The 26269-nt window shown below is 44.5% G+C and overlaps 1 protein-coding gene across 2 annotated transcripts in view; it reads left to right on the top strand.

Moving 5' to 3' along the window:
- The window catches only part of galnt14 (UDP-N-acetyl-alpha-D-galactosamine:polypeptide N-acetylgalactosaminyltransferase 14 (GalNAc-T14)), a 118523-nt gene that overhangs the window by 12008 nt on the left and 80246 nt on the right, over nt 1-26269 (top strand). For both annotated transcript variants that reach the window (XM_014144515.3, XM_014144514.3), the window contains exon 2: nt 4094-4263. In XM_014144515.3, the coding sequence (XP_013999990.2) occupies nt 4094-4263 (170 nt within the window). The remainder of the gene's footprint in view (nt 1-4093; nt 4264-26269) is intronic.

Genomic DNA, 26269 nt, shown 5'->3' with positions numbered 1-26269 from the left:
GATGATGATGCAATGATACTATTTCTATGTATGCTGCTTTTCCACTTTGAATCAATGTGGCCCTCGACAAAGGGCAGGGATGAAGGCAATGACTATGAGAAGGAGGATTACTTTGGTCCACACTGTATAAATCCCAGATGCAGATGAGTCTTTCAGGTGACACCGACTGTATGAAACATCCAATGAAATGTATTTTGTGTTGCGATTAACATTTCTGTCCATACTCCTAGTCTCTGTATTTCTCTATTTACCCTCCAATGCAGGGAGGAGAATGCATCACAGAGGGGAATTTTCCCTCCCTAAGCAATCACCTCTGCACATTGTGCTAACCCTGAAAGTTGAAAAAGGAATGGGCTATCATCAGCAAGGGGATGTGTTAACATTCTATAGGTCAGGGCTGCCTCTGCCCGTCATAATGACTGACTGTTTCTGTGGTACCTGGGGCAGGTGGAAACTATTCCTGCAGTGGACCAGACACACATCTATAATTTACCCACCATGCACCATGCCCAGGAACTTCGATATCTCTATCTCTCTGATGACATCAGAGACGCAACAGTAAAAAATGGAGATGACACATTATGATGATAGTGGTGTAAAGGGCTGAGGCATTAGTCCAAATGTGACCAGTAGGATGATGAATGAGCCTCTAGGTCTCAGGGATAAATCAACCAGACAGGATGCGCGTTATTGTGCTGGACTCTCCACACCCTCTTAATGTTATTGGTGTCTGGGCTGTCAGCTCGGCCTTGGCTCTCATTTGTACTTTATCATCCACTGGTTTATGAGCTATGACCCCCAGCACTAAATAATACCACCACGTGGACTCCTAATAATGTGCGTGTGCGAGCGTGCGTGCTGTGCGCTGTGCAGTCCTGAACATCACATCTGAGATAAGACGAGCCAGACAGAGATCTGTAAATGATCTGCTAGCGTTCATCTCATTACCTGACTGTGAGTCACAGGAGGCTGTGCAATTATTACTGCATAGCTTTGATACTGGAGCTATACGGATGTGCACCTCCTATCGTACCACCAAGACTATATAGACAGACTATGAAGAGATTCCCCCTGTTATAGTTTTCCTTTAGTTATCTCTGTTGGGTAAGAAGTGTTGCGGTGGAGTTCAGGGGTGTAGAAATAGGACTGACATACACAAACACACATACCCAGACACAGGGAGGAGTAGAGGGGTTGAGGGGGGGGGGGGGGGTCTAGGATCCCATTACAGCTCCCTCTGTCATCCACAACTCATTAGGACACACATCTCTGTCTGAGGAGGGAGCCAGGCGAGCCCGCTAACTGCTGGAGGTTGAAATGTTGCGCTGCTCTGTCTCACTTGTTCCCTCCTTCCCTCACTCCCTCCCTCTTTCCCTCCACCAAGGCATCACATCCAATTAGGCTGCAGTATCCTCCACATGAAACCTGGCTCTCTGGTGGCTGAGCTGCCTGCCTCACTCCTGCCTCAACAACAGAGGAGAGGCGAAGGCAGGATGATGACTGCACCAAAGACAGGGGTATTTCTGGAGGCCTTGCCTTGCCTGGCAGCCCGGGGGAATTCCAATCTTGAGACTCGCCCGGTTCTTTCTTGAGAAATGGATCCTTGGTCGGCTGCTAGGGACTGTTGGAATTTGCTCAAGCTGCTCAACTTTGTTGTGACAGATCGATTTGCAGGCAGATTGTCTGTGTTGTCCAATTAGAATTGAATTCTGTTTGCTGCCTGGGCCAATAAAACACAACCACTTTTCCCAGATTGGTGGGTGGCATCATGGGGTGAGATTGACACTGCTGGAGATGTGAATAGGTGAGCACCAGTTTAGCATTCCCTCTGTGGATTCAGCTGTCAACCATCGTAACTCTGAGAAAACCTCTGAAGGCAAAACATTCATTGGTGACGTGTCAATGTTGTTCTCAAGCTTTTTGGGGAGTTGAATTTGTCTACATTCAGATAACTTCATTCTGTAGAGATCATTAAATGAAGAAAACAGATTTCATCCTCAAATATTCTGTACCCCCTTTTACTACATCAACTTTTATTATGGGAAATATATAACAGAAAGATATGCCTTAATGAAAATATATTATCTTGTATTTTGTCAGGTTGCGCCCCCCAGCCATTTGGTCTAACTAATGCAGAAAGCAGACATCTGCAATTATCCACCTCTATTACAGGCTTGTAGAATGCTGTTGTGAGTCTTGTAAAGTGGCAGAGCATGACATCTCCCGCCAGACTGACAAGGCCTTGAAAGATATCGACAGCATGCTAACGAGGGAATTGACCCACCACACGGACGGACAGATAGCTTTAAAGACCCTAACGACTCATTACTGTCCTCCTAATGTGGGTAGGATGCCCCACTTATCTCCCAACTTGTTTACCCTAGCCTTTCCCCTGTTCTCTCTCCTCCTCTCCTTTGTTTCCTACCCTTCTCTTTCCTGTTCTCTCCCTCTCTCCCTCTCTTCTCAGTCTCCTCTCACAGTCACAGGCCAGCAGTGTCCTCTGAGAATAATGGGCTTGGCCAGTTACGACAGAGGAGCTGATGTGAGCTGCCCCCCTATGGCTCTGTGGTCATTGCCAAGTGCCCTTGTGCTTGTATCGCCTCATTTAGGTTAGAACCCCATCACATTCTATCTACTGCATCGTCTCCTCAATGGCTTTGTCTCGTGAAATGATCCTTCTTACGAGCAAGCAATAAATAGCATCACCATTTCATCACCTGTGTATGAAATTAATACTGCCCTTCCCATTGTGATTTAAATGGAAGCAGTCATGTCAGGGAAAGTAATGGGATCCTTAGTTGTTTTGTAGTGTTCAATAAGATGATGCTGTGTTTTGACGTTATTACACGATTCCGGTTTCTGGAGGTCATTTATTTAATGTCTGTTTGTGTAATGGGAAGAGGCATTGAGACGGCTGGTAAATATAATGAATCCACAGGACCTTGAGCAGATTCTCCGTTCCAGGTGTATAGGCCACAAACAAAAGCACCATGAAATAGAAGATGGAATTCTGGAATGGCTCCCTCAGGCTACCTGCATCTCCCCTGAGTTTTGCCTGAGGACTCTAGGCTATGTCATTCTGCTTAAAAAGATTCAATTGAATTTGCTGCGTTTTGTATGCAAAACAGAGAGCCAACTCCTTGCCACGACCTCCAGCAGGTTCTTCCTGAAGGTGGATTAAGTTTCTGGTGCATTGATGCAAAAAGCCCTAAGCCAGGGAACATATTAGTAGGCTGTATTATCCTCTCAATGACCAACAATTACCCCTGCGCTGCATTGCATGGAAATCAGATTTAATCACTCAGCATCAGCAGGCAGTGATTCATGAGCCTTGTAAGCCTTCAGTCACAAAGTCGGCTGCCTTTTGTTACCCCAGGCCATGGGGGACATGACAGCTTCACCCAGAGCCCTCCCCTGCTGCCTGCCTGCCTCTACTCTGGGCGTGCAGTAGGATAAGTGTTTGTGTGTTTGCGTGCGTGTGTTTGTGAGCCTGTGCTGGGGATTTATCAGTAGACTCCATTCAGACTGTAATTGGGAGAAACTAGCAACCTGCTAGCTTGCTAATCACCTGCATCATCCAGGCTGAGTGGAACATGGACCTCTGGCTACCTTCAGCCCTAATGGCTGGAGCTGCCGAATCTGGAACATCAGCAAAAAAAAAGAAAAGAAAATGATAACAGGAAATATGAGGCTCCGGTTTATGGGTGATTTCAAGCTGCTGCCGCTTCACAAAATAGGCTGTTTTTATTAGACTATAATTGATACGCCCTCCAGATTCTGCACCAGGAAATGCAGAGGTGTGTGTGCATCGTCTGCCTGTTTGTCTCCATGGTTGTCGAATTGTCGTCATTATGTTGAGGAGTTATTGCGAGGATGGGGACTTGCCAAAATGCTGCCATCAATTGTTATATTTATGACAGTGTAGACTTAATTTAATATCATAACAAGCCAAAAACCGGCACATGAGCTTACAGCACAACTTTCACAGTTGGAAACTGGGGTTTTATTGCATGTTTGAAAGTGAATTCTACCCCAGCAAGTTGTTGAGTTTCTACAGTGTTTGTGTGATGAGTTGAATGTTTTTATGTTTCAGATCTCGGAGGCAGAATGGGACGACCTCCTGGAAGAGTTTGAAGAGAAGAACTACCTTAACGCCAGGCGATGGAAACCAGGACAGGACCCGTACGAACTGTATGCCTTCAACCAGAGAGAGAGTGAGAGAATACCCAGCAACAGAGTTCTCAGAGACACACGACATTACAGGTAACCTACACAGCACAGTACACTTACATTGCCCATTGGTGTGTGTGTGTGTGTGTGTGTGTGTGTGTGTGTGTGTGTGTGTGTGTGTGTGTGTGTGTGTGTGTGTGTGTGTGTGTGTGTGTGTGTGTGTGTGTGTGTGTGTGTGTGTGTGTGTGTGTGTGTGTGTGTGTGTGTGTGTGTGTGTGTTCATGTACACGCATGTGTGTGTTTAAGTATGTGAGAAGGCATTTGCGAGGATGAATACTATCCGTCTAAATAGCCCATATTGTGCCAGATCACTCTGGCTGTGACAGGGCTGCATGTATCTAATTCGGTTTAAGCTAACGATGGCTTGTTTCCCCACATTGTTGCTCTGCTCCTCCTGAGGAGGAGGACATGTTTTTTAGCAGATGAGAGGGAGTTGATGTGTCAGAGGGAAGGCTGTGTAGTGACAGCTACAAGCTGCATAGAAAGAGATAATTGCCACATGCGCTGTAGCAGTTTGTGTGAAAACACTCCCACTTCTTTGCTCCCATAACATTGCCTTCATTTGTATGCTTCCAATAAGACTAAGGCCTTTAGTCTTAAAGTGGATATTATTCAAATCCTCACTGCACATGTCTCAAATACCATTAATCAACTAATCCTACATGAATCCATCAAAGATAGCCTCTGTTTTTACACTGATTTCCACCAGAATGAAAATAACACATAGAGGATGCTACCAGGACCGGCCCGCTCATTATGCAGGATTCGGTGGCCGCCTGTGGCAGCAGATTGACAAGGGCGGCATGATCTGAGCTAAACTGACCAACACGCACCTCCAAAAACACATAAAACCTCCCATAATTCTGCCCAAAAAGAATGTAAATTTCTCTCAACCAATGGCATATGGGCTTTATAGGTGAGTGCTTATGACACCCTGTGATAAGCAGTGCCCACTTTGTCATAGGCCGGGACACAAAATATTTATCTTGTCCATTCCCAGTGCGCCTCTCCAGGGTGCTGTTGGAGAGACGCATCGCTGCGGCGCTCCACCAACATTTTGTCCAAAAAAATGATCTAACATAAATCATGTAGCAGATATAGGATATGGTAGAAAGTGTGTGGCCTTTTCTGTAGCCTACAGGCTGGAGATACAATGTAATGAGACGGAAACTTTTTACATCATGCAGGTTTCTCCCATCAAATAGCCTAACCGCAATTGCGCCCAATCAAAATAAAATGTGCTGACATGTTAACAAACAACAGGACAGGTCAAAGTAAAATGTGCTGACATGTTAACAAACAACAGGACAGGTCAAAGTAAAATGTGCTGACATGTTAACAAACAACAGGACAGGTCAAAGTAAAATGTGCTGACATGTTAACAAACAACAGGACAGGTCAAAGTAAAATGTGCTGACATGTCAACAAACAACAGGACAGGTCAAAGTAAAATGTGCTGACATGTTAACAAACAACAGGACAGGTCAAAGTAAAATGTGCTGACATGTCAACAAACAACAGGACAGGTCAAAGTAAAATGTGCTGACATGTTAACAAACAACAGGACAGGTCAAAGTAAAATGTGCTGACATGTTAACAAACAACAGGACAGGTCAAAGTAAAATGTGCTGACATGTCAACAAACAACAGGACAGGTCAAAATAAAATGTGCTGACATGTTAACAAACAACAGGACAGGTCAAAGTAAAATGTGCTGACATGTTAACAAACAACAGGACAGGTCAAAGTAAAATGTGCTGACATGTCAACAAACAACAGGACAGGTCAAAGTAAAATGTGCTGACATGTTAACAAACAACAGGACAGGTCAAAGTAAAATGTGCTGACATGTTAACAAACAACAGGACAGGTCAAAGTAAAATGTGCTGACATGTCAACAAACAACAGGACAGGTCAAAGTAAAATGTGCTTACATGTTAACAAACAACAGGACAGGTCAAAGTAAAATGTGCTGACATGTTAACAAACAACAGGACAGGTCAAAGTAAAATGTGCTGACATGTCAACAAACAACAGGACAGGTCAAAGTAAAATGTGCTGACATGTTAACAAACAACAGGACAGGTCAAAGTAAAATGTGCTGACATGTTAACAAACAACAGGACAGGTCAAAGTAAAATGTGCTGACATGTCAACAAACAACAGGACAGGTCAGAGTAAAATGTGCTGACATGTTAACAAACAACAGGACAGGTCAAAGTAAAATGGACAATCAGGTTGCTCACAACTACTGTCCCCTAGTTTCATCCCATGTTTCAAGTTTATATCCGTACATTTATTACAAGCAGTTTTGATGTCTTCACTATTATTATACGATGTAGAAAATAGTAAAAATAAAGAAAAATCCTGGAATGAGTAGGTGTGTCCAAACTTTTGACTGGTACTGTACGTATTTTCAAATTTCATTCAGAACTGAAAATGAACCCGATTTCAACATCCAGAAAATATTGTAAGTATTCAGAACCTAAATTGAACCTAACTTCAACATCTGCAAAATACGTATTTAGGGCGGCAGAACGGCCAGGACCGCCCTGGATGCTACTATAAGTGGAAAACCCGCAGATATTAAACACCCTGTTTGCAAATATCATAGGATGATTTTTGACAATACAGTATAAACACAGACTTGGCAACGTCCTACTCACTGATGTGATGTTTTCATTAATGAAACCAGTTTAACATTATGCTGACACAGCCTACCCTCTAAATATTTAACTTACATACTAAAACCCTTAGGAGGCGAGAAAATCATGTTACTTTACACAGACTAATCTGCTGGCATGAAATGTTCATTTTTAGAGCACAATGCTATTTCAACCTAATTTGACAGTGATGTTAAGCTTCTTTTCCATTCTGTTTTTAGGACTATTAGCTGCTTAAGCTGTGTGCATGTGTGTATTCTGTGGATGTTGTTTTGTTGCATGTGTGTGTGCCCGTGTGTATAACAAGCAATTGTTTCCAATGCCTACAGTACAGTGTATGACCCTGCTGTGTGTAGAGATCTCAGGCTCAGTATGGTTCTGGCTCTAGGCCCACTCAGTTCTTCTTGACATTGGTAGACAGTTAAGGACACTGATGTGCCTCTCAGCCATACTCCCATCTCCCACGGTTTCTCCCATCCACCCTGGACTGAAGGGTGAGAATCGAAGGACCTCTATTGATTTTCACTACGAGCGGCACGTTTGTCTCCAGCACTCAGGAGCCACCTGCTTGTTAGCCTCAGCAGCAAACGCTGCTTATGTTATCCATCTGACCTGCTCAGACCAAACAAAGGAGAAAGAGAGATGTTTGTCTTCATCACAGACATTATAGTGTAATGTTAGAAGTTTTAATTTCATTTTAGAATTTTTTGCCCTTCATTATAAACTCAGCAAAAAAAGAAACGTCCCTTTTTCAGAACCCTGTCTTTCAAGGATAATTCATAAAAATCAAAATAACTTCACAGATCTTCATTGTAAAGGGTTTAAACACCGTTTCCCATGCTTGTTCAATGAACCATAAACAATTAATGAACATGCACCTGTGGAACGGTCGGTAAGACACTAACAGCTTACAGACGGTAGGCAATTAAGGTCACAGTTATGAAAACTTCTTTCTACTGACTCTGAAAAACACAAAAAGAAAGATGCCCAGGATCCCTGCTCATCTGCGTGGACTTGCCTTAGGCATGCTGCAATGAGGCATGAGGACTGCAGATGTGGCCAGGGCAATAAATTGCAATGTCCGTACTGTGAGACACCTAAGACAGCGCTACAGGGAGACAGGACAGACAGCTGATCGTCCTCGCAGTGGCAGACCACATGTAACAACACCTGCACAGGATCGGTACATCCGAACCCCACACCTGCGGGACAGGTACAGGATGGCAACAACAACTGCCCGAGTTACACCAGGAACGCACAATCCCTCAATCAGTGCTCAGACTGTCTGCAATAGGCTGAGAGAGGCTGGACTGAGGGCTTGTAGGCCTGTTATAAGGCAGGTCCTCACCAGACATCACCAGCAACAACGTTGCCTATGGGCACAAACCCACCGTCGCTGGACCAGACAGGACTGGTAAAAAGTGCTCTTCACTGACGAGTCGCGGTTTTGTCTCAGCAGGGGTGATGGTCGGATTCGCGTTTATCGTTGAAGAATGAGCATTACACCGAGGCCTGTACTCTGGAGCATGATCGATTTGGAGGTGGAGGATCCGTCATGGTCTGGGGCAGTGTGTCACAGCATCATCGGACTGAGCTTGTTGTCATTGCAGGTAATCTCAACGCTGTGCGTTACAGGGAAGACATCCTCCTCCCTCATGTGGTACCCAACCTGTGGGCTCATCCTGACATGACCCTCCAGCATGACAATGCCACCAGCCATACTTCTTGTTCTGTGTGTGATTTCCTACAAGACAGGAATGTCAGTGTTCTGCCATGGCCAGCGAAGAGCCCAGATCTCAATCCCATTGAGCAAGTCTGGGATCTGTTGGATCGGAGGGTGAGGGCTAGGGCCATTCCCCCCAGAAATGTCCGGGAACTTGCAGGTGCCTTGGTGGAAGAGTGGGGTAACATCTCACAGCAAGAACTGGCAAATCTGGTGCAGTCCATGAGGAGGAGATGCACTGCAGTACTTAATGCAGCTGGTGGCCACACCAGATACTGATTGTTACTTTTGATTTTGACCCCCCTTTGTTCAAGGACACATTATTCAATTTCTGTTAGTCCAATGTCTGTGGAACTTGTTCAGTTTATGTCTCAGTTGTTGAATCTTGTTATGTTCATACAAATATTTAAGTTTGCTGAAAATAAACACAGTTGACAATGAGAGGACGTTTCTTTTTTTGCTGAGTTTAGTTACCTGGTTGGACATGTGCTGATCCTCACATCTGTTTTATGCATTTTCACTGGTGGGGAGATGGCTGCTGCAATGTTGATGTAAATGGGTCAATTACTAATTTGTAACATTTCTCTAAATTGCTTACAGCTATGGGATATTTTCATATGACCAACTGCACACTCCAATCTGGGTCAGGTAGCTTTATTTGAAGGTCCAGTTTACTGTAAAACCATGAAAGTTGAAACAAGGAAACTGCGTTATGAGTTAGTATCTTTTGGATACACAAGAGAGGAAGTAGCAGAGGAAGCCAGAAAAAAAGCCATTGCAACCTATGTGTTGTGATAATTGCGTTGTTTGCTCGATAACCTCTTACTTTATATGCCTTGCGACCATGATATATAGGTGTTCGCTCGCTCGTATGCTTTGTCCTGTGAGATACATTTATCCTCTTGCGAATTGAAGGAAAATTACGAACCACAGAAAGACGAAATGTCAATTATTACATTTTTTACAGTGAGGATACGTGAGGATAAATGGAAAAGCTTTCCACGGAATCAGTTATTTGCATTTCGTGATCTACAAACATGTACTTTGAGCACAAATCTAACCACAATGATTAGCCAAGATCCAGTTTGAAAAGCCAAATTGAGAGTTAAAGCTTTTCTCCAGGTATGACACTGGAGCTTTTTGAATGGAGGTTGGTTGTTGCTTTTGAGCTTAGGGTAGAAAGCCCTTCCTTCCTGTGTCATTGATCGGGTCAGTCACAGGGAGCCTCAGGCTTGTGCACACATTGACCTGGATTCAACCTGTCTGTCAACCATCGTATCGCTCCATCGCTTACAAGACAACCACTTGTCTCACTCCCTCTCTCTTCTTTCAAGTCCCCCTGCGGAGAGAGAGGAAATGTGCGTGTGTATGTGACTGTGTGTGAGAGGTAGAAATGAGTCAGGTATTGATTGCTCCTCTGTATTTGGCTGACACCAGATCTACGGTCAGCCGGTCACCAGGACCTTTGCTATTACACAAGCAGCCTCGCCCCCTCCTGGGACACACATCAAACCAGTTTAATAAACTGGGACTGGCATCCAGCCTTTGTTTAGGGATTCATATTTACTCTAAACCTGAAACCTCAGCCGCGTTATGCCGTTTCAGCAGGTCTGAAAAGACTGTATATCCTCACGATGTCTGCCACGTCTCATTTCACTGTAATATTTATGTTGAATTGATGCCGGTGAATATTTACCACCGTCATTCCTCCCTGCAGACGGACACTAACCCATTCTATTGTGTTACGAGCTGCCTGCCTGCCTTCAGCCCAGAGTGACATTCCTAGAGCAAAGCCTTTCATAGCAGCCACCACACCTAGTGCCTTTCTTCAGCTGGTAGCTAGGCTGCTTTGTGAGTGGGGGGAAACGTTGCTGTGCCATTTGGTATGTTGTGCAGGGTGGCTCAGTGCGGGCGGTGGTGTAGGAAGGTAGCTGTGCTTAGGGAGGAAGTTTGCTCTCCATATTTCCCCACAGACTCCCCTCCCTCCGCCCGTCAGTCAGCCATCGATCTCCATTGCAGCGCGGCGCTTTAGTAATTACACAGAAAACACAGTGCAGAAAATACGTTAATTGCTCTCTGCTACCACCTGGGTTGTTGTTGTAGCTCGATCTAAATGTGTCCTGAAAATATAGCAGTCTTTACTGACTCACTTATGGCCGCCTGTTTATACCTGAACAGCTCGATGTTGACTCTAAAAAATAAACTACCATCATCTATATACAATATTGTCCTCCACCTCTTGTTGTGTGTAGAGCCTGCAATCCACTGTACCTAAATCCAACATGAGTCATACAACTCCTGTCAGTCTCCTGGTAAAACATTGTTGCAGCTCACACAGTTCCACAGGCTTGATTAAGAAGCCAGGGAAGGCTATTGAACAGGGTGAGTTCTCTTCTAAGAAGGGGAATTCTTCATCTTTGATAAAAAAAGGGGTCTGTATTGAAATTGCGATTGCTAAAGCACTGTACACCTCACATTCTCACTCAGGTTACTGTAGAAAACCTTCACAGGCTCTACTCACATTTCATTAAAGTTTCTCAGTCAAATTTGATCAACTTTTTGCCTTTGTCAGATAACTTGAATATAGTATATGCGCACACAGTATGCAACATCAGTAAAGGTTGAGTGAAACAGTTTGAAATACTGGCAAGAGCCATCATCAGTCAATACTGAAATATAATACAATGCTGGCTACCAAAATGTATTTTTTTACATAGACATTACACAACCTCTACCTCCACTGTTGCACTAATACAAACAATAACTCTACCATTTCTTAACTGGAGCTAGTTTAACCAGGACCTGTGATCATGTGGCTGGGACTGGGGTTCAGCCATGGTCTGATCAGTCCCAGCCAGTGACCCGTGACTCCGCTCCAGCATCCTGCTGCACCATACACCCCCTGCACTATGGTGGACTTCGGACTGCACTCTGCAGAAAGAAAGAAAGAAAGAAAGAAAGAAAGAAAGAAGAAAGAAAGAAAGAAAGAAAGAAAGAAAGAAAGAAAGAAAGAAAGAAAGAAAGAAAGAAAGAAAGAAAGAAAGAAAGAAAGAAAGAAAGAGAAAGAAAAAGGAGAGAGCGAGAGAGAGAGGGGGACAGAGAGACAGAGACAGACACAGAGAGATGGATCAGTGTTTCCCTCTTTATGGCAGTCTCATCAAAGACTAAAGTGGAAGAGAGAGGGGCCCCTGATTAACGCCAGCAGGGCCCCCTGGCTGCTTTCTCCGGTCCTGTGATGTGAAAGAGAGGAAATTGGGCTGTCAGAAGCCTGAGAGGTCTGGTATTATCCTCCAGGGCCGTTTCACTGTCGTGTCCCCTCTCTTTTGTCTCTCTTTTTTAATCTTATTTCTTGTCCTGCTGCCTAATGAAATAATTCATGCAAATGGTGTGGGCGAATAGAGCCGAGTGGAGGGCAGATGAAAGACGAGGAGGAGGCTGATCAGCCGGGCCAGGCATATGGGCATTTTAGGTGAGTGCTAATGCTGTCCTATGATAAGCAGTGCCAACTATGTTAAAGGCAGGGGTACAAAATATTTCACTTATCCATTCCCATGCAGTCAAAGTAAAATGTCAATATGGAATGGAAAATCACGTCCACGGACATATATTTTTGGTCCAGTCTGATAAAACACACAGGTGCAAAATCAAGGTGACTTACAAAGATGAGGAGGACCAAGAGCATGAGAGGGAGTGTGGTGATGTAGTGTCCACAACTAAAGAATCATTGTGGAATCTGCAAAGACACATATCCCAAAAGCATGGTGGTGTACTTACTATGTGCAAATGCTAAAAGAAAGGAATGAGGTAGATAGCTAATTAAGTGTGTCAGAAAAGTAGAAAAGTATTTATAAACAAAAATCGGATCACTTAAAAGTCCCGGCCCAATAGGCCTGGCATATTGCAACTTTCAAGGAGCTTTCCATTTTGATGAGGTTATTTTGCCTAAAAACCTTCAGGCCTTCCTATAGAAAACGAAAAAACTGCATCCCTGCCCAGCCTGGCAAGAGTGTCCAAAAGGGTTTTAGCATCCTCAGTGGCTCTCCAAGTGAGGAGAGGATATTCTCTGCTGCTGGCCTGCTCTCCAGGCACCATCGCATGAGCCTGAAGCCACAGACTCTGGCCAAACTATATTTCTAAACATGAATTCAAAGACTGAGCCTAATAAAGCATTTTTTGTATAATTTGTATTTCATTCTAAGTCACAGCCTACAGTATATGCGCAATTTATAGACTATAATGATTTAATACAACGTGATGTTGTTTAAATGCTGATCGCTTAATGTCCCTGACTCCCTACCAGCCTAGTATGTTTCACAGGCAAATGTTTCACAATGTATTTCTTTGTAGGCTATAGCCTTGAAATAATTGAAATAATATAGCCTAAATAATTCATTTACGTTCCTTCTTAGGCTCCCAGTCTGTGTCCTGACCTATTTAGAGTGTTTATATGCTGTTTAATATGACATGTAGCCTAATGTGGTTAAATTGTGATTTTAATGAATAGAGAAAATTTGAAGCTGCAGTTGTTTTTCCTGTGAGTGAGACGCGGTTTTTAGAGGAGTGGTTGGAAAGAACATGGAGCGCCTGAACGGTGCTCCATGAGCGATGAGCGGGATTTAAGTCCCGCTCAACTCCGCTCTGTCACGTCCTGACCAGTAAGGGGTTATTTTGTTATTGTTAGTTGGTCAGGACGTGGCAGGGCTGTGTTTGTTTTGTGTGTTTCGGGGGTTTTGGGTTAGTTCTATATTATGTATTTCTATGTTTGCTTTTCTAGTATTTCTATTTCTATGTGGTATTGTTTGGGATTGGTCTCTAATTGGAGGCAGCTGTATCTCGTTACCTCTGATTAGAGGCCATATTTAAGTAGGGGTTTTTGTCTTGTGTTTTGTGGGTGGTTGTCTCCGTGTATAGTTGTTGTACCTTACAGGACTGTCGTTCATTTTCTTGTTTTGTTTAGTGTTCACGAGTTAAAATAAAATATAAGTATGGATACTTACCACGCTGCGTATTGGTCCGATTATTTCTCCTCTTCAGAAGACGAAGATTATGACACACTCTGTTCCAAAAATAGGTGGTCTTTTCAACTTTCATTCAGAACCAAAAATGAAACTGATTTCGACTTCTAGAAAATACGTATTTTCAATGTCCGTTCACAATCACATCCCATGAGAAATAATACGTATTTTTAACGTCCGTTCACAATCACACCCCCAACGAACACACACTGCGCTGCCGTAAGTCCTCTCTCTCTCTCTCTCTCTCTCTCTCTCTGTGTCTCTGTCTCTGTCTGTCTCTCTGTCTCTCTCTCTGTTTCTCTCTCTCTCTGGGCATCAGGATTTTGGTTCACATTGCTGTCACTGGACTGTTGTTGTTCTAGGGAGCAGCCAGGCATATGCAATCAATGTCAGCTTCAACTCTTCGATTGAATTATCTCAAAAATGGGAAAAACAAAGGAGTCCTCTATTACACACATAAAAGTCAACGCCTTATTTTCAGCTGAGTTACTAATGACATTTTCACAGTGTAACTGAAATCTCTTCCTCAGTTCTTGTCTTGTACACAGAGATGGAGAGTTTGTAGGATCTGTCTGTGTCAGTCATGTCTGTTTCACCCCGTCTCACCTGCGTGTTCTATTTCAGCTCACTCCTCCTCGGCGTGTCTCCACTGACAGCTACTTTCTCAGGTGCCTCGGCTGCAGAGAGGGATGGTCCTTGGCTGGGTGATTGACATAAAATACCACAGTGAACTTCTGATAAGATCTGGCCTCTCAGTCTGGGTTCAAATCAGCTGGTTAGCAGATGCTTCTCTCTGGGCTAGTGACAGCTGTGTGTGTGTGTGTGTGTGTGTGTGTGTGTGTGTGTGTGTGTGTGTGTGTGTGTGGTGTGTGTGTGTGTGTGTGTGTGTGTGTGTGTGTGTGTGTGTGTGTGGTGTGTGTGTGTGTGGTGTGGTGTGGGTTGGCGGTGCATATTTATACACTTGTTAGAGGTCTGTAAGAATGTTCTTCACTTCCTGAATGTGGTCTGAGTTGCTTAATGGGACTGGTGGTCTCTCATAAGACTGATCCAGTGCTCTCTGACGTCATAAGGAGAAGCTGTTAAAGTGCCAGCGGGATCTATCAGGTTACTGCTAATGTATGTTGTCATGCACCTAATTTAGATCCCTGCTATTCATGAGTGCTGTAGCTATGCCAGCTTTGGCCTCTTCAGGCTTTCATTACCTGATCAACAGTATTGCATTACTCTCAGAAAGGGGCCATGCTGATCTGAAGTACATTAAAGGAAGTCAGTTTCAACACCTGAAAATGTTTTTTAGTGTAGGCCTACTTTTTATTAACATGATATGAGTGCTGATGTCCCCAGTCAATACCCCTACAGTGCCATGTAGGACAAATTGAATGATGTTAGTTTGAGAATAATAACAACCAACATCTCTTATCTTGTTCACCTCTTCATATCCACCATCACATCCACCAGGTAACACTGTTTTCTTCCTGCTACACACTCTCCTTGTTCCGCCCAGATGCTCTCTACTCACCCATCTGCTCCTGTAGAAACCTCCTTCAAACCTCATTTCCTCCCGCTGCTGTCTGTGTATCAGGGTTATATTACCCTCTGCTTCCTCACCGGTAACCCATTCCCCAGCCTTGTCATGGTGCGCTGGGCCGGGCCCTTTAGCGCAGGTGGGGTGGGTAAGGGAGGGAGAAAGAGGGAGAGGAGCAGTAAAGTACCAAGTAAGCTCTGTGGTAGCCCTGTATGGAGCTGTCATTGTGACCAGCGGGAGATACAGATGACAGACAGACTGGTACTGTGGGTATGTTAGGGCCACTGATTACCATTGTCGGATAGAAGACCTCTCCATGGCTACACCATAGTCTTTTTCTCTTACTCCCTGGATGGCTCTCTCTCTGTGGTTTTGGTTTAGTTGCTTTTTCTTGTTTTCACTCTCTTTTCTGTGCTTCCTTTCTTTCAGTGGCTGTTGAATGCTTCTACAGACGATCTCTTTTTCCCCTTGACCCTATATTTTCTCTCTGTGTTAAAGAAGTGCATCCATGTGTCCCATGACTGTCAGTGTCCCCTCCCTCGTTTCACCAGGATTGGCCTCTGAACCACCTTTACATTCCTGGATTAGTGGAGACTGATCATACACTTGAAGAACACTTAACAACACTATAGGCTTGCCCTCTCTTACTGTAGTGTGTGCCTTTAATTTGCTATAATCTGTTTTTGGTCTGAGGTGAGCTAGAGAGAAGGTGTGGGTGTAGAGTCTAGACTCTCCAAGTCTACAGAAAAAGCTTTTCACAGTTAGCTGCCTACAGCTGTCTGCATTGAACAAAATGCCAACAAAGTGTACTTATAAAGGTATAGATTTTGTTTCACTTAAATGGAAATGGCTGCAGTTAAATTAAGATATTCTTCAAGCCATACTTATGTGCATATACCACAAACATGTATATTTTTCATTAAACGAGCTGCTTCAAGAAGTTGACTGTTGGAGGCTCATTGTCACATGTTTTACACTCAGAAACCAGGTTTCATCTGTTTGAGAGAATAACAGGGAAAACAGAGACAAGGAATAATGATGACATCCGTGTGTGTGTGTGTGTGTGTGTGTGTGTGTGTGTGTGTGTGTGTGTGTGTGTGTGTGTGTGTGTGTGTGTGTGTGTGTGTGTGTGTGTGTGTGTGTGTGTGTGGTGTGTGTGTGTGTGGTAGCGCCCAGCTCAATATTATTGTCTGTTTGATGTGAATCCTCACATATGATGTACAGTTGTCAGATATGAAAAGCCTCTTTCAGGCCCATTTCCTCTGTTTCCAGGAGGAGCCGACTGAGAGGCATGTTGACAGGGAGATGTCAGATATCAGCGTGTTCCTCCTATCCCTATCATCCCCTCCCGTTGCTCTGAGCGAGAGGTAGAGTAGAACAGCCCCATTCTGCTGGGGACTACAGCCCAGCCCTGTTTGAAAGCAGGCTTTGATATGAAATGATCTGTTAGATTAAATCGCTGTGGAGAATATTGGTCGCCCCACGCTTGCATATCTTGGCCTGAGAAGTTGAAAAGAAACTGGCCTGATTGATTATTTTAGTGCTGTGGGATAAAAAAATTCTGAGGAGATAAAGAAATGTAAATGAACTTGGCTAATGTTGACTCTAACTCAGGAGGAAATGGAGGGATATTGTAGATGATTCCCCATGCTAAGATAAGAGGCCAAATGTGGAGCACCACTGGTACTGACATTCTCTGCTCTCTGGAATGAAATTCCCCCAATATCCAGCCAGAGAAACCAATATATACTGAGACAGCAAAGGGGACTCAATGATATTGAGACTGTTGCAGTTTTACATGAACGCAGCATTTGCTTAATCCTTCCCTGGCTGCATATAATCCAAATTATACTTTTGAATATACTTAAAGCGTTGGCTTTGCATGAGAGATTTTTATGACATTGTCCGGAGATTAAGAAGGTTAATTCCAAGCCATTCTGAGGTCTGCATTGAGATGAATGTGGAATGATGACAGAGCGGAGCTGGTGTCAAGGTGATAAATCCACAGAGATCATTGGCTGTGGGCTGTGGGCAGGCCCATTCATTAGGTGTCTTCAGGTCAGTGTGTGTGGCCATCTGAGGGGGACAGATAATGAAAAGGTGGGCTCCTCGGGGTGAGCTAGCAGAGCATTAAATCGCATGTAAAATTAGACTCACACAAACATCTGTCGCTAGGACTCCCCCCTCCCTCTCTCTCGCGCCCCATCTCTCTCTCTCTCAACCCCCCCCCCCCCCCCATCTCTCTCTCTCTCACTCCCCCACCCCGTCTCTCTCTTGCTGTAATAAGTAAAGTACACACAGCTCACACGTTAGGCAGAGTAGCTAGAATTTCCGAGAGATTCTATGCATACTAGAGAACGCTATTTCCCCGGGGCTATTAACTGATAAGCGCTCACTGGGTGCCTTGCTCTCCTCACTCCCATGTCACAGAATCAACAGGAGTGTTTGGTTCCCACTGGGTTGGTACACCAACATGTTATACAATACAGTACAACTTAATAAACAGAATGTTTCTCTACACCAGTGCTTCTCAAACATTTTCTCCCATGGACCACAGGACAAAGACATGGCAGTAGCTACTGTACCCAGAGGACCCCCATTGGTCCACAGACCACAGGTTGGGAATCTCTGCTCTACACCATTAGACCAAAACTTCCTCCCCATTCTACTGTAGTTCAGATTTTCTCCCCACAGCCACAGGCCCTGTAGTGATTAGACTGACTGTACTGTACACCTCATTGAACTAGCTCTTAGAAAATTAACAATGTATGGATCTCAGTTACTGAATCATCAAGGAATTAAGTATTGCATAAAGACGGATCTCACTCTCAACCCTGATTTCCAAAGTTCGTTGGATTGGAGAGAGCCATCATTCAGAGTTTTAGCTACTCAGGTAATTGCAGTTTTGTCTTGCTCTAAATCTTTAGTGTCAGCACGGAAAGATTTTTCTCTCTCTTTCACTGATTGAAGCTCCTGGAAGGCTATTTGTGAGTGAAATTGTACCTTGAACCAATTATGTTGTAAGTTATGACTGGTCGACTTAATGACATCCAAATGGCCTACACGGCTGTAGTGAAACTCTACATTTGTAAATCAATACAGAAACCGGGGCGCCTACAATCAATAGATGTTGTTAATGATAGGAAACCGTTATGCTGAGCTCTGGGGCCATTTTTAACGTTGTGAGGACGGCCGCAATGAAAAACCAAATTGATGTAATTTATTCAAGCATACATATCAATTACAGGTCATGACATTTCCCAATATGTGGTTAAATGCAGGGCCATGCGGGCAGTCCTAGGGCATTGCCTCGCAGAGGAGCAATCACAACTTTACTAGTGCAATATACTTTAGCTCTGTAGGGTACTTTCTATTGTTTCTTAATATTTATAACTCTAGACATGATTAGCACATATTCCTAAGAGCACCATAAAACATATATATAGTCTGTTACTGGAAACGGGAGAAGTTCGTTTTGAGGCTTCTCTACTTCTATTTCAAGCTGTGTCCACATAAGGACCAAACCAAAGAGTTCTCAGCTAGTTAGAGAGGTAAACTTTGGCTTTGCTATTTTCAGCGTCTTTCCTTTGAATATTCAGTCTTTGCTGTCTGAAGTGTTTGTATCTCAGAGGAACAACGGGTTTTATGTTGCAGTTGTAATTGTAGCGGCTATTTGTTGAGGTGGATTTTTAATTTGTGCCTGGGCGTTTTGATGTGATGGCGCTAGATAACTGCAACTCAAAAGGAATTAAGCCTCTCAATCAGTCCATCAATGTATCTGAATAACTATTAGTCTTACAGGATTTTCTTGTGCGATACTGATGAAATACATCAATGTAGGATAGATCAATGTAGGACAGAAGTTACCATTTCATACAAAACCAATTATAAACAGTCACTGGCCATTCCACCACTACATCACAGCTTGTGTTTCTTATGCTAAACATAGCAGAAAGTAGTTGAGTAGATGGCAGATTTCCATGCAGATGTCTTCTACTTTACTTACCTGAACCTGTCATGCCCATCACTTCTGCCAGCGCTTTGAGCTCTATTATTTTGAGCTGGACACTGAACGGTCAGAGAGGGTTACATCAGGAAGGATGGCTCCTGTCTCTGTGTTTATCACCTCAACCTCTGGTGCCTCTTAGCTGAGCAATAAGTGCAATCAGAGCTCACTGAGGGGGAGAAATGAACTCTATAACAGTCACAGATCCGCCAATAGCATTAGCACTGGGGTCACAGTTACGGGCAAAGAATTAGGTCTCTGGTGTTCGGAACAGTCTGTTCAATGTTGATGAGGCAGTAATCCAAGAGGAGGCCATACTGTTAGATTATCATTCATCAACTGCTACATTCATCTCAGGAGATATTATTGCTTCATTCCCCTTCCTGTCTGTCAAGGACATAGATAAATGAAGTCAAAGCAGGGGTGTCAAACTCATTCCATGGAGGGCCTAGTGTCTGCAGGTTTTTGGTTTTTCCTTTCAATTAAACCCCAGAAAACCAAGTGTGAGGAGTTCCTTACTAATTAGTGACCTTAATTCATCAATCAAGTACAAGGGAGGAGAGAAAACCCACAGCCACTCTGCCCTCCGTGGAATGAGTTTGACACCTGTGTCATAAAGCAAATCCACGTTGACACATTGTAAGTTAAGAGAACCTCATTTGACAATGAAACAGCTGTTGCTCATAGAATAAAGATGAACTGAGCTCACCTGAAACCTTGAGTGTGTCAGAGCAGTAATATAACCCCTTCCCTCTTTGTAACCAACGTCGAGCAGTACTGGTGAAGAGGCTGTCTTTTCTGGGGTGTACTGCATTGGACAGCTGCTCCATAGGGACAAGAGCTACTTCAAATACCATCTGGCTAATCTTCTTCCCATGCATCAGCTGTCATACTCAACATCACTACTAGCATGTGCACCTACCATTACCCTTTATGAAATCACTGAGATATGTTCGGTCACAGTTTACATTGCACATTAAGCTCAGATCATGCTTTAACTGGATTATTGTGCTTGCCTTACTCTGGCTCCTAAATTTTCCTGTTGTTATCATGTGACAGCAATGGGCTGTCATGATGAGAATGATGTGTGGATCAATGGCTAGGAGAGGTGCTAATGGGTCCATAGAGAGATGGTTGAACTGTTCTTAATAAGCCTGCCACATATCAAGCCCTGGGCTCCCTCTGACTTCACCTCTAATGTGTAAAAGAGACGGGGTAGGTTTACTGAGCACACGGGTAGTGTTTGCGCTTCTCTCCCAGACCTTGGATAGATGCGGCAGGCTCCACAGCTGCTGTGTGTGTGTGTGTGTGTGTGTGTGTGTGTGTGTGTGTGTGTGTGTGTGTGTGTGTGTGTGTGTGTGTGTGTGTGTGTGTGTGTGTGTGTGTGTGTGTGTGTGTGTGTGTGTGTGTGTGTGTGTGTGTAATATCAGACCCAGGAGAGTAGGAGGGGTGGTCCTCAGGCTCAGTCCCACCATGCCTCTCTAACTGCGGCCCACTGGCATCTGTCTCCAACTGGGAACTCCTCCAATGCAAATCAAAGCATTGATTCAGCCAGATGTTTAACTCAGATAGCACATAGCTGTCAGGACCCGTTTTTCAACAAGGCAATTATCTCCAATCACCGCTGTCCTTCGCCTACTCATCTAGCCGCCATTTCCACCCCTCTTACCGGATATTACAGGCATCACATTTGGTTATCAATAACGATTGCCAATGTGGAGGGATCTGTGGAGGGTGGCTGGAGGCTGGAGGAGAGAGGCCTGAGAGTGGTGACAGGACCCAATTAAGGAACAGGCAGAGAGCGCTACGACTGGCTGCCCACTAAATCAGCACAGGCAATGAGACACCCCAAACTAAGAGGCAACTCTCAGAGAAACCTCAGTGTGATGGCTCTCTCTCACACACCCACACATACACACACGCACACACACTCAAGCCACTGTAAAATACCTAAGGTTGAAAAACACTGGGGAAATTCTTCAACAAACCACAACCGAGAGTGTCACTGAATAGTCATGAGTGTTATTGTGAAGTGGTTGCTTGTCACGCAAAGATGTGCCAGAACCTTGACAATGCATTAAATGTTTAATGTTAGATATTTGATGTTAAAATATGCACCCGAGAGACAGATTTTAAGTTCAAAGGATTCGAAACAAGCACATTGTGACACAAACAGAGCCGGTTTGAGAGTCCTCTTTATATTTTTAATGAGAAAGCATAACCACCTGGTCTCTGGTATGGTTTTGCATGCTGTATTAGAGGATTACTACTTTAGTTGGAGGGCAGGTCCAGACAGTTAACGAAATAGCAGTTGCCCTTAAACACAGATTTAGGATCAGCAACCCTAACCAAAACCATTATGGAGTAGAAGGGCAAAACTGACTTTAGATCAGTGGCTAGAGGCGAGTACACACTTCCCAATTTAGAATGAACCTGACCTTCAGTCATGTCAGTGGAAGTACCCATAATGCCTCAGTGTTCCCTGCAGCTGATTCTCATGTGGGAAACAAACTAGGGAAGCAACCTGCAGGCTGAACACAGCTCTTCACACCATCTCTTCCTACGGGATACGACAAGATGGCTGATGTTTAAAGACAAGACTGGACAAACCAGCATTAGAGACGTGTGTGTATCAGATAAAATGATACAGGATCGTTTCATAATTACTTCCTTAAATGTACTATACAGGCATGTTTCATCGCCAATGGTGTGCGATTGAATCCTTAGCCTGTCTCAACTCAGCCCAACATGTTCCTCCTCTCTGAACGATATTTCCCTTTATGGCAAAGTCGTTTATAGAACTGTCTATTCTACATTTAAGGCCTATTTCTGGGCTGAGAAATCAAAGCATCCAATATGAATTTAGCAAATAGGACAAGTGAACTGTGTCACAATACCTGTGGGCCAGCTATAAAAAAAAAGCGCTGCCTTATCCCAGGCTGGCATCACATGCCAGGGCCTATTTCAGGTGAATATGACAGTGTGGTAGAGTAACGTTAGGATGGTAGCCTGGCACACTTTATCTGACCTGGGGGCTATGGCCTAGCTAATCAGATGGGGTTGTTTGTAAGGTGAGAGGGTGAGGGAGGCTGAATGAAGGGGGGATGGTGAGTGGAGGTTGGTACTGTAGGTAGCATTTGTCCCCAAGCTGGCTGTATCCTACCCACACACAACCTGGAGCCTGTAAACAACAGGCTGGCTGTAGCCTAAACACTCACAACCTGGAGCCTGTAAACAACAGGCTGGCTGTAGCCTACCCACACACAACCTGGAGCCTGTAAACAACAGGCTGGCTGTAGCCTAAACACTCACAACCTGGAGCCTGTAAACAACAGGCTGGCTGTAGCCTAAACACTCACAACCTGGAGCCTGTAAACAACAGGCTGGCTGTAGCCTAAACACTCACAACCTGGAGCCTGTAAACAACAGGCTGGCTGTAGCCTAAACACTCACAACCTGGAGCCTGTAAACAACAGGCTGGCTGTAGCCTAAACACTCACAACCTGGAGCCTGTAAACAACAGGCTGGCTGTAGCCTACCCACACACAACCTGGAGCCTGTAAACAACAGGCTGGCTGTAGCCTAAACACTCACAACCTGGAGCCTGTAAACAACAGGCTGGCTGTAGCCTACCCACACACAACCTGGAGCCTGTAAACAACAGGCTGGCTGTAGCCTACCCACACACAACCTGGAGCCTGTAAACAACAGGCTGGTGTGAGGAGGGAAGTCATTGCAATCACATTGGAAAGCTATGGCAGCTTTCAGAAAGCAAAGTCTCTTTCCCCATTATTCCTGTGCTTTGTCTCGGTGTACTAGCCTTTCTCATTGGATTATGTTTCGTGTTTGCTGTGTGGGTCCACAGAGAGAGGATGAGTCTATCCATGGCAGCAGCAGGGCTGAAGACAGACCCCTCCAACAGTCAGTGGTAATCCAAACAGAATGTGAGTTCTTGTGTTCAATCCCATACTGCATCACAGCTCCTCTCCCCTAGCTGGAACATGGCATCCCTTGCACAAGAGAGATATAGTGGGATTCTATACACTCATTCACTGATCCACCAAGAGACACTGCCAGACAGGTACATATTTACTACTGCACACTGCACACAGAATGACCCATTTATTCATTGCATATTAATTACATTAATTAATGACAGTAATATAAATGTGTAATAGTCTATATTCATTCCCAGCCCTTTTGCATTAGATTTTATTTTTCAGAAGCTGAGAGATAATGTATGTGTGTAATCTGGAATGTGAGATTTTGCTATTCATTGCCAGCCTCAGTTGTATATTGATATTTGCCCCGAGTCCACAACGTGTTGTCTTCTCTCTCTGTTTGGCCATCTGGTTCAGTAATAATAATCTGAGTGCAAATTGGTTCCCTCTGCTCCTCAACAACATATGGGTTCCCTCCGCTCCTCAACAACATATGGGTTCCCTCCGCTCCTCAACAACATATGGGTTCCCTCCGCTCCTCAACAACATATGGGTTCCCTCCGCTCCTCAACAACATATGGGTTCCCTCCGCTCCTCAACAACATATGGGTTCCCTCCGCTCCTCAACAACATATGGCTTCCCTCCGCTCCTCAACAACATATGGGCTGAATGTACTGTAGCCCAACATATCATACCCACATATTGCTTAAATCATCACCTCAGCAGAAACTGTTTTAAGTAAGAACGCAGGAGGGACCAGAGATTCATTTTATGGAACCCCCCAACCAGAAAAACTCTCTCTCCGCTTCGCAAGGACGCATTTATCTTCCCTACAGAAAATTCACCAAGTCCACCAGCAGCAATACGCTGCTTCCCTTCCCAGTCCCCTCACAGCTGTTGTGCCTGACAGAGTGCCTAGTAATATGCTGTGTGCATGCTATTTAAGAAAGCCTTGTATGTAAAGTACACTCCGGGCTATGGCTGAAGTGACTGATGGTTTCTGTGCAGTGCACCAAGATGCGGCTGCTATCCCAGAAAGCCAGAGGCATACACAGCAGCTACACTAGATTATATATTCCTCTCCTCCTCCTCCTCCACAAGCCGTATCAGATTATTCTCACGTTGCTGTTATACAGTATATAGGAATATTGCCTATTGCCTACTGGATATTGCCTATGCCCTAGTCTTTCAATGTCACTGACGTTTTCTTCTACCATGATCTGTACATCTCGTCTAATGTTGCTCATATCAGCAATGAAACTGGACTAATACTTGTGCCTGATACTATGGGTCTCATAGTATATTCCCTGCTGCCCTGTACCAGTGTGCCATCACTTCAACAGGATGGTCTGTCTCCTCATGATAATTGGATGCAGCCCTCTTCACTGAGCTTACTATACTGCAGCAGCAGACTGTTGGAGTCCTGTTGGCGGGGGTTTACTGAGGTAGTGTCGTTCCGGGGGTAGGCCTGCATTTTCATAAGCTGTTTTTTCTCTCCTCTCTCGCAGAGGAGAGATTTAACGTGGGCCTCACAGCCAGGAAGCGCACCAGGGCTGCTATTGTTCAAAGCTTCTTTGATTTGACAGATTTTAATCACTTCTTTGCGTGGCAGGTAGGTAGGAGTTACAGAGAGAGTCATACTCCAAGGCTGTGGAAATGCATGGTAATATTCATTTCAATCTGGCTTTCAAGTGGTGCACTGACTGAGGGACCTCACACACAAAGCAATGCAGAGACCTGTGAAAACCTGTCAATCACTCTATTGCTATAGTCAGACGCAAAGAGCAGAATGAAGATCAGTGTTTGCAGAACGAATCAGGCTTTACTACAGTAGATTTTGACTTCATAATTCTCTGTTGGAATATAATTTACATATATGGTAGTTTAGTTGGGACAATAATGAAAGGAAAAATACCATGCTACAGACTCCATTTTGCTGTGTCACTGAAAGCATAGTTTTAAACACTCCTATTATAAATATGTGTAAATATAGTACATTTAGTATTAGTGTTGTATTGATAATATCCCTGGCTCATGTTTTTCAAACCGAGGAAGAACTCTTGCTGGTCATTTAACGAACTGTGACTTAACAGATGAATACGATAACACTACTCGGGAGCGCTTTTTTCAAAAGAGACCATGGCCTAGGTACTAGCCGCCCTCAAGACAGGCATTCCTCGGTACTTGTCTCCGTTAATAAATCACTATATCCAGTCTCCACAGAGCAGCTGTGAATTTGAATGAATGTTTAAAATCCCATTCAAGTAGAAAGAGAGATGAGAATACTTATTACTGGGCTGCCTCTGTGGACTAGGACTGTGTTGTATGTGATAGATGTGCAGACCAGACACGGTGGATAAAAGATCCCGTCCCAAAACATTCAGCATTTCCTGAGAATGAATGCTGCTGAGGAAAGGAGAGGAGATGATGGGGAGAGGAGAGGAGATGATGGGGAGAGGAGAGGAGATGATGGGGAGAGGAGAGGAGATGATGGGGAGAGGAGAGGAGATGATGGGGAGAGGAGATGAGATAATGGGGAGAGAAGATGAGATGATGGGGAGAGGAGATGTTGAGGAGATGATGGGGAGAGATTAGATGATAGGGAGAGATGAGATGTTGGGGAGAGGAGATGAGATGATGGGGAGAGGGATGATGGGGAGAGGAGATTAGTTGATGGGGAGAGAAAAGAAGATGATGGGAGAGGAGAGGAGATGATTGGGAGAGGAGAGGAGATGATTGGGAGAGGAGAGGAGATGATGGGGAGAGGAGAGGAGAGGGGATGAGATGATGGGGAGAGGAGAGGAGATGATGGGGAGAGGAGAGGAGAGGGGATGAGATGATGGGGAGAGGAGAGGAGATGATGGGGAGAGGAGAGGAGATGATGGGGAGAGGAGAGGAGATGATGAGGAGAGGAGAGGAGATGATGAGGAGAGGAGAGGAGATGATGAGGAGAGGAGAGGAGATGATGGGGAGAGGAGATTAGTTGATGGGGAGAGAAGATGAGATGATGGGGAGAGGAGAGAAGATGATGGGAGAGGAGAGGAGAGGATTGGGAGAGGAGAGGATTGGGAGAGGAGAGGATTGGGAGAGGAGAGGAGATGATTGGGAGAGGAGAGGAGATGATGGGGAGAGGAGAGGAGATGATGGGGAGAGGAGATGAGAGGA

This window comes from Salmo salar, chromosome 15 (assembly GCF_965601325.2).
Source record: "Salmo salar chromosome 15, fSalSal1, whole genome shotgun sequence".
NCBI lineage: Eukaryota > Metazoa > Chordata > Actinopteri > Salmoniformes > Salmonidae > Salmo > Salmo salar.
This window is presented reverse-complemented; position numbering and strand designations above follow the sequence as displayed.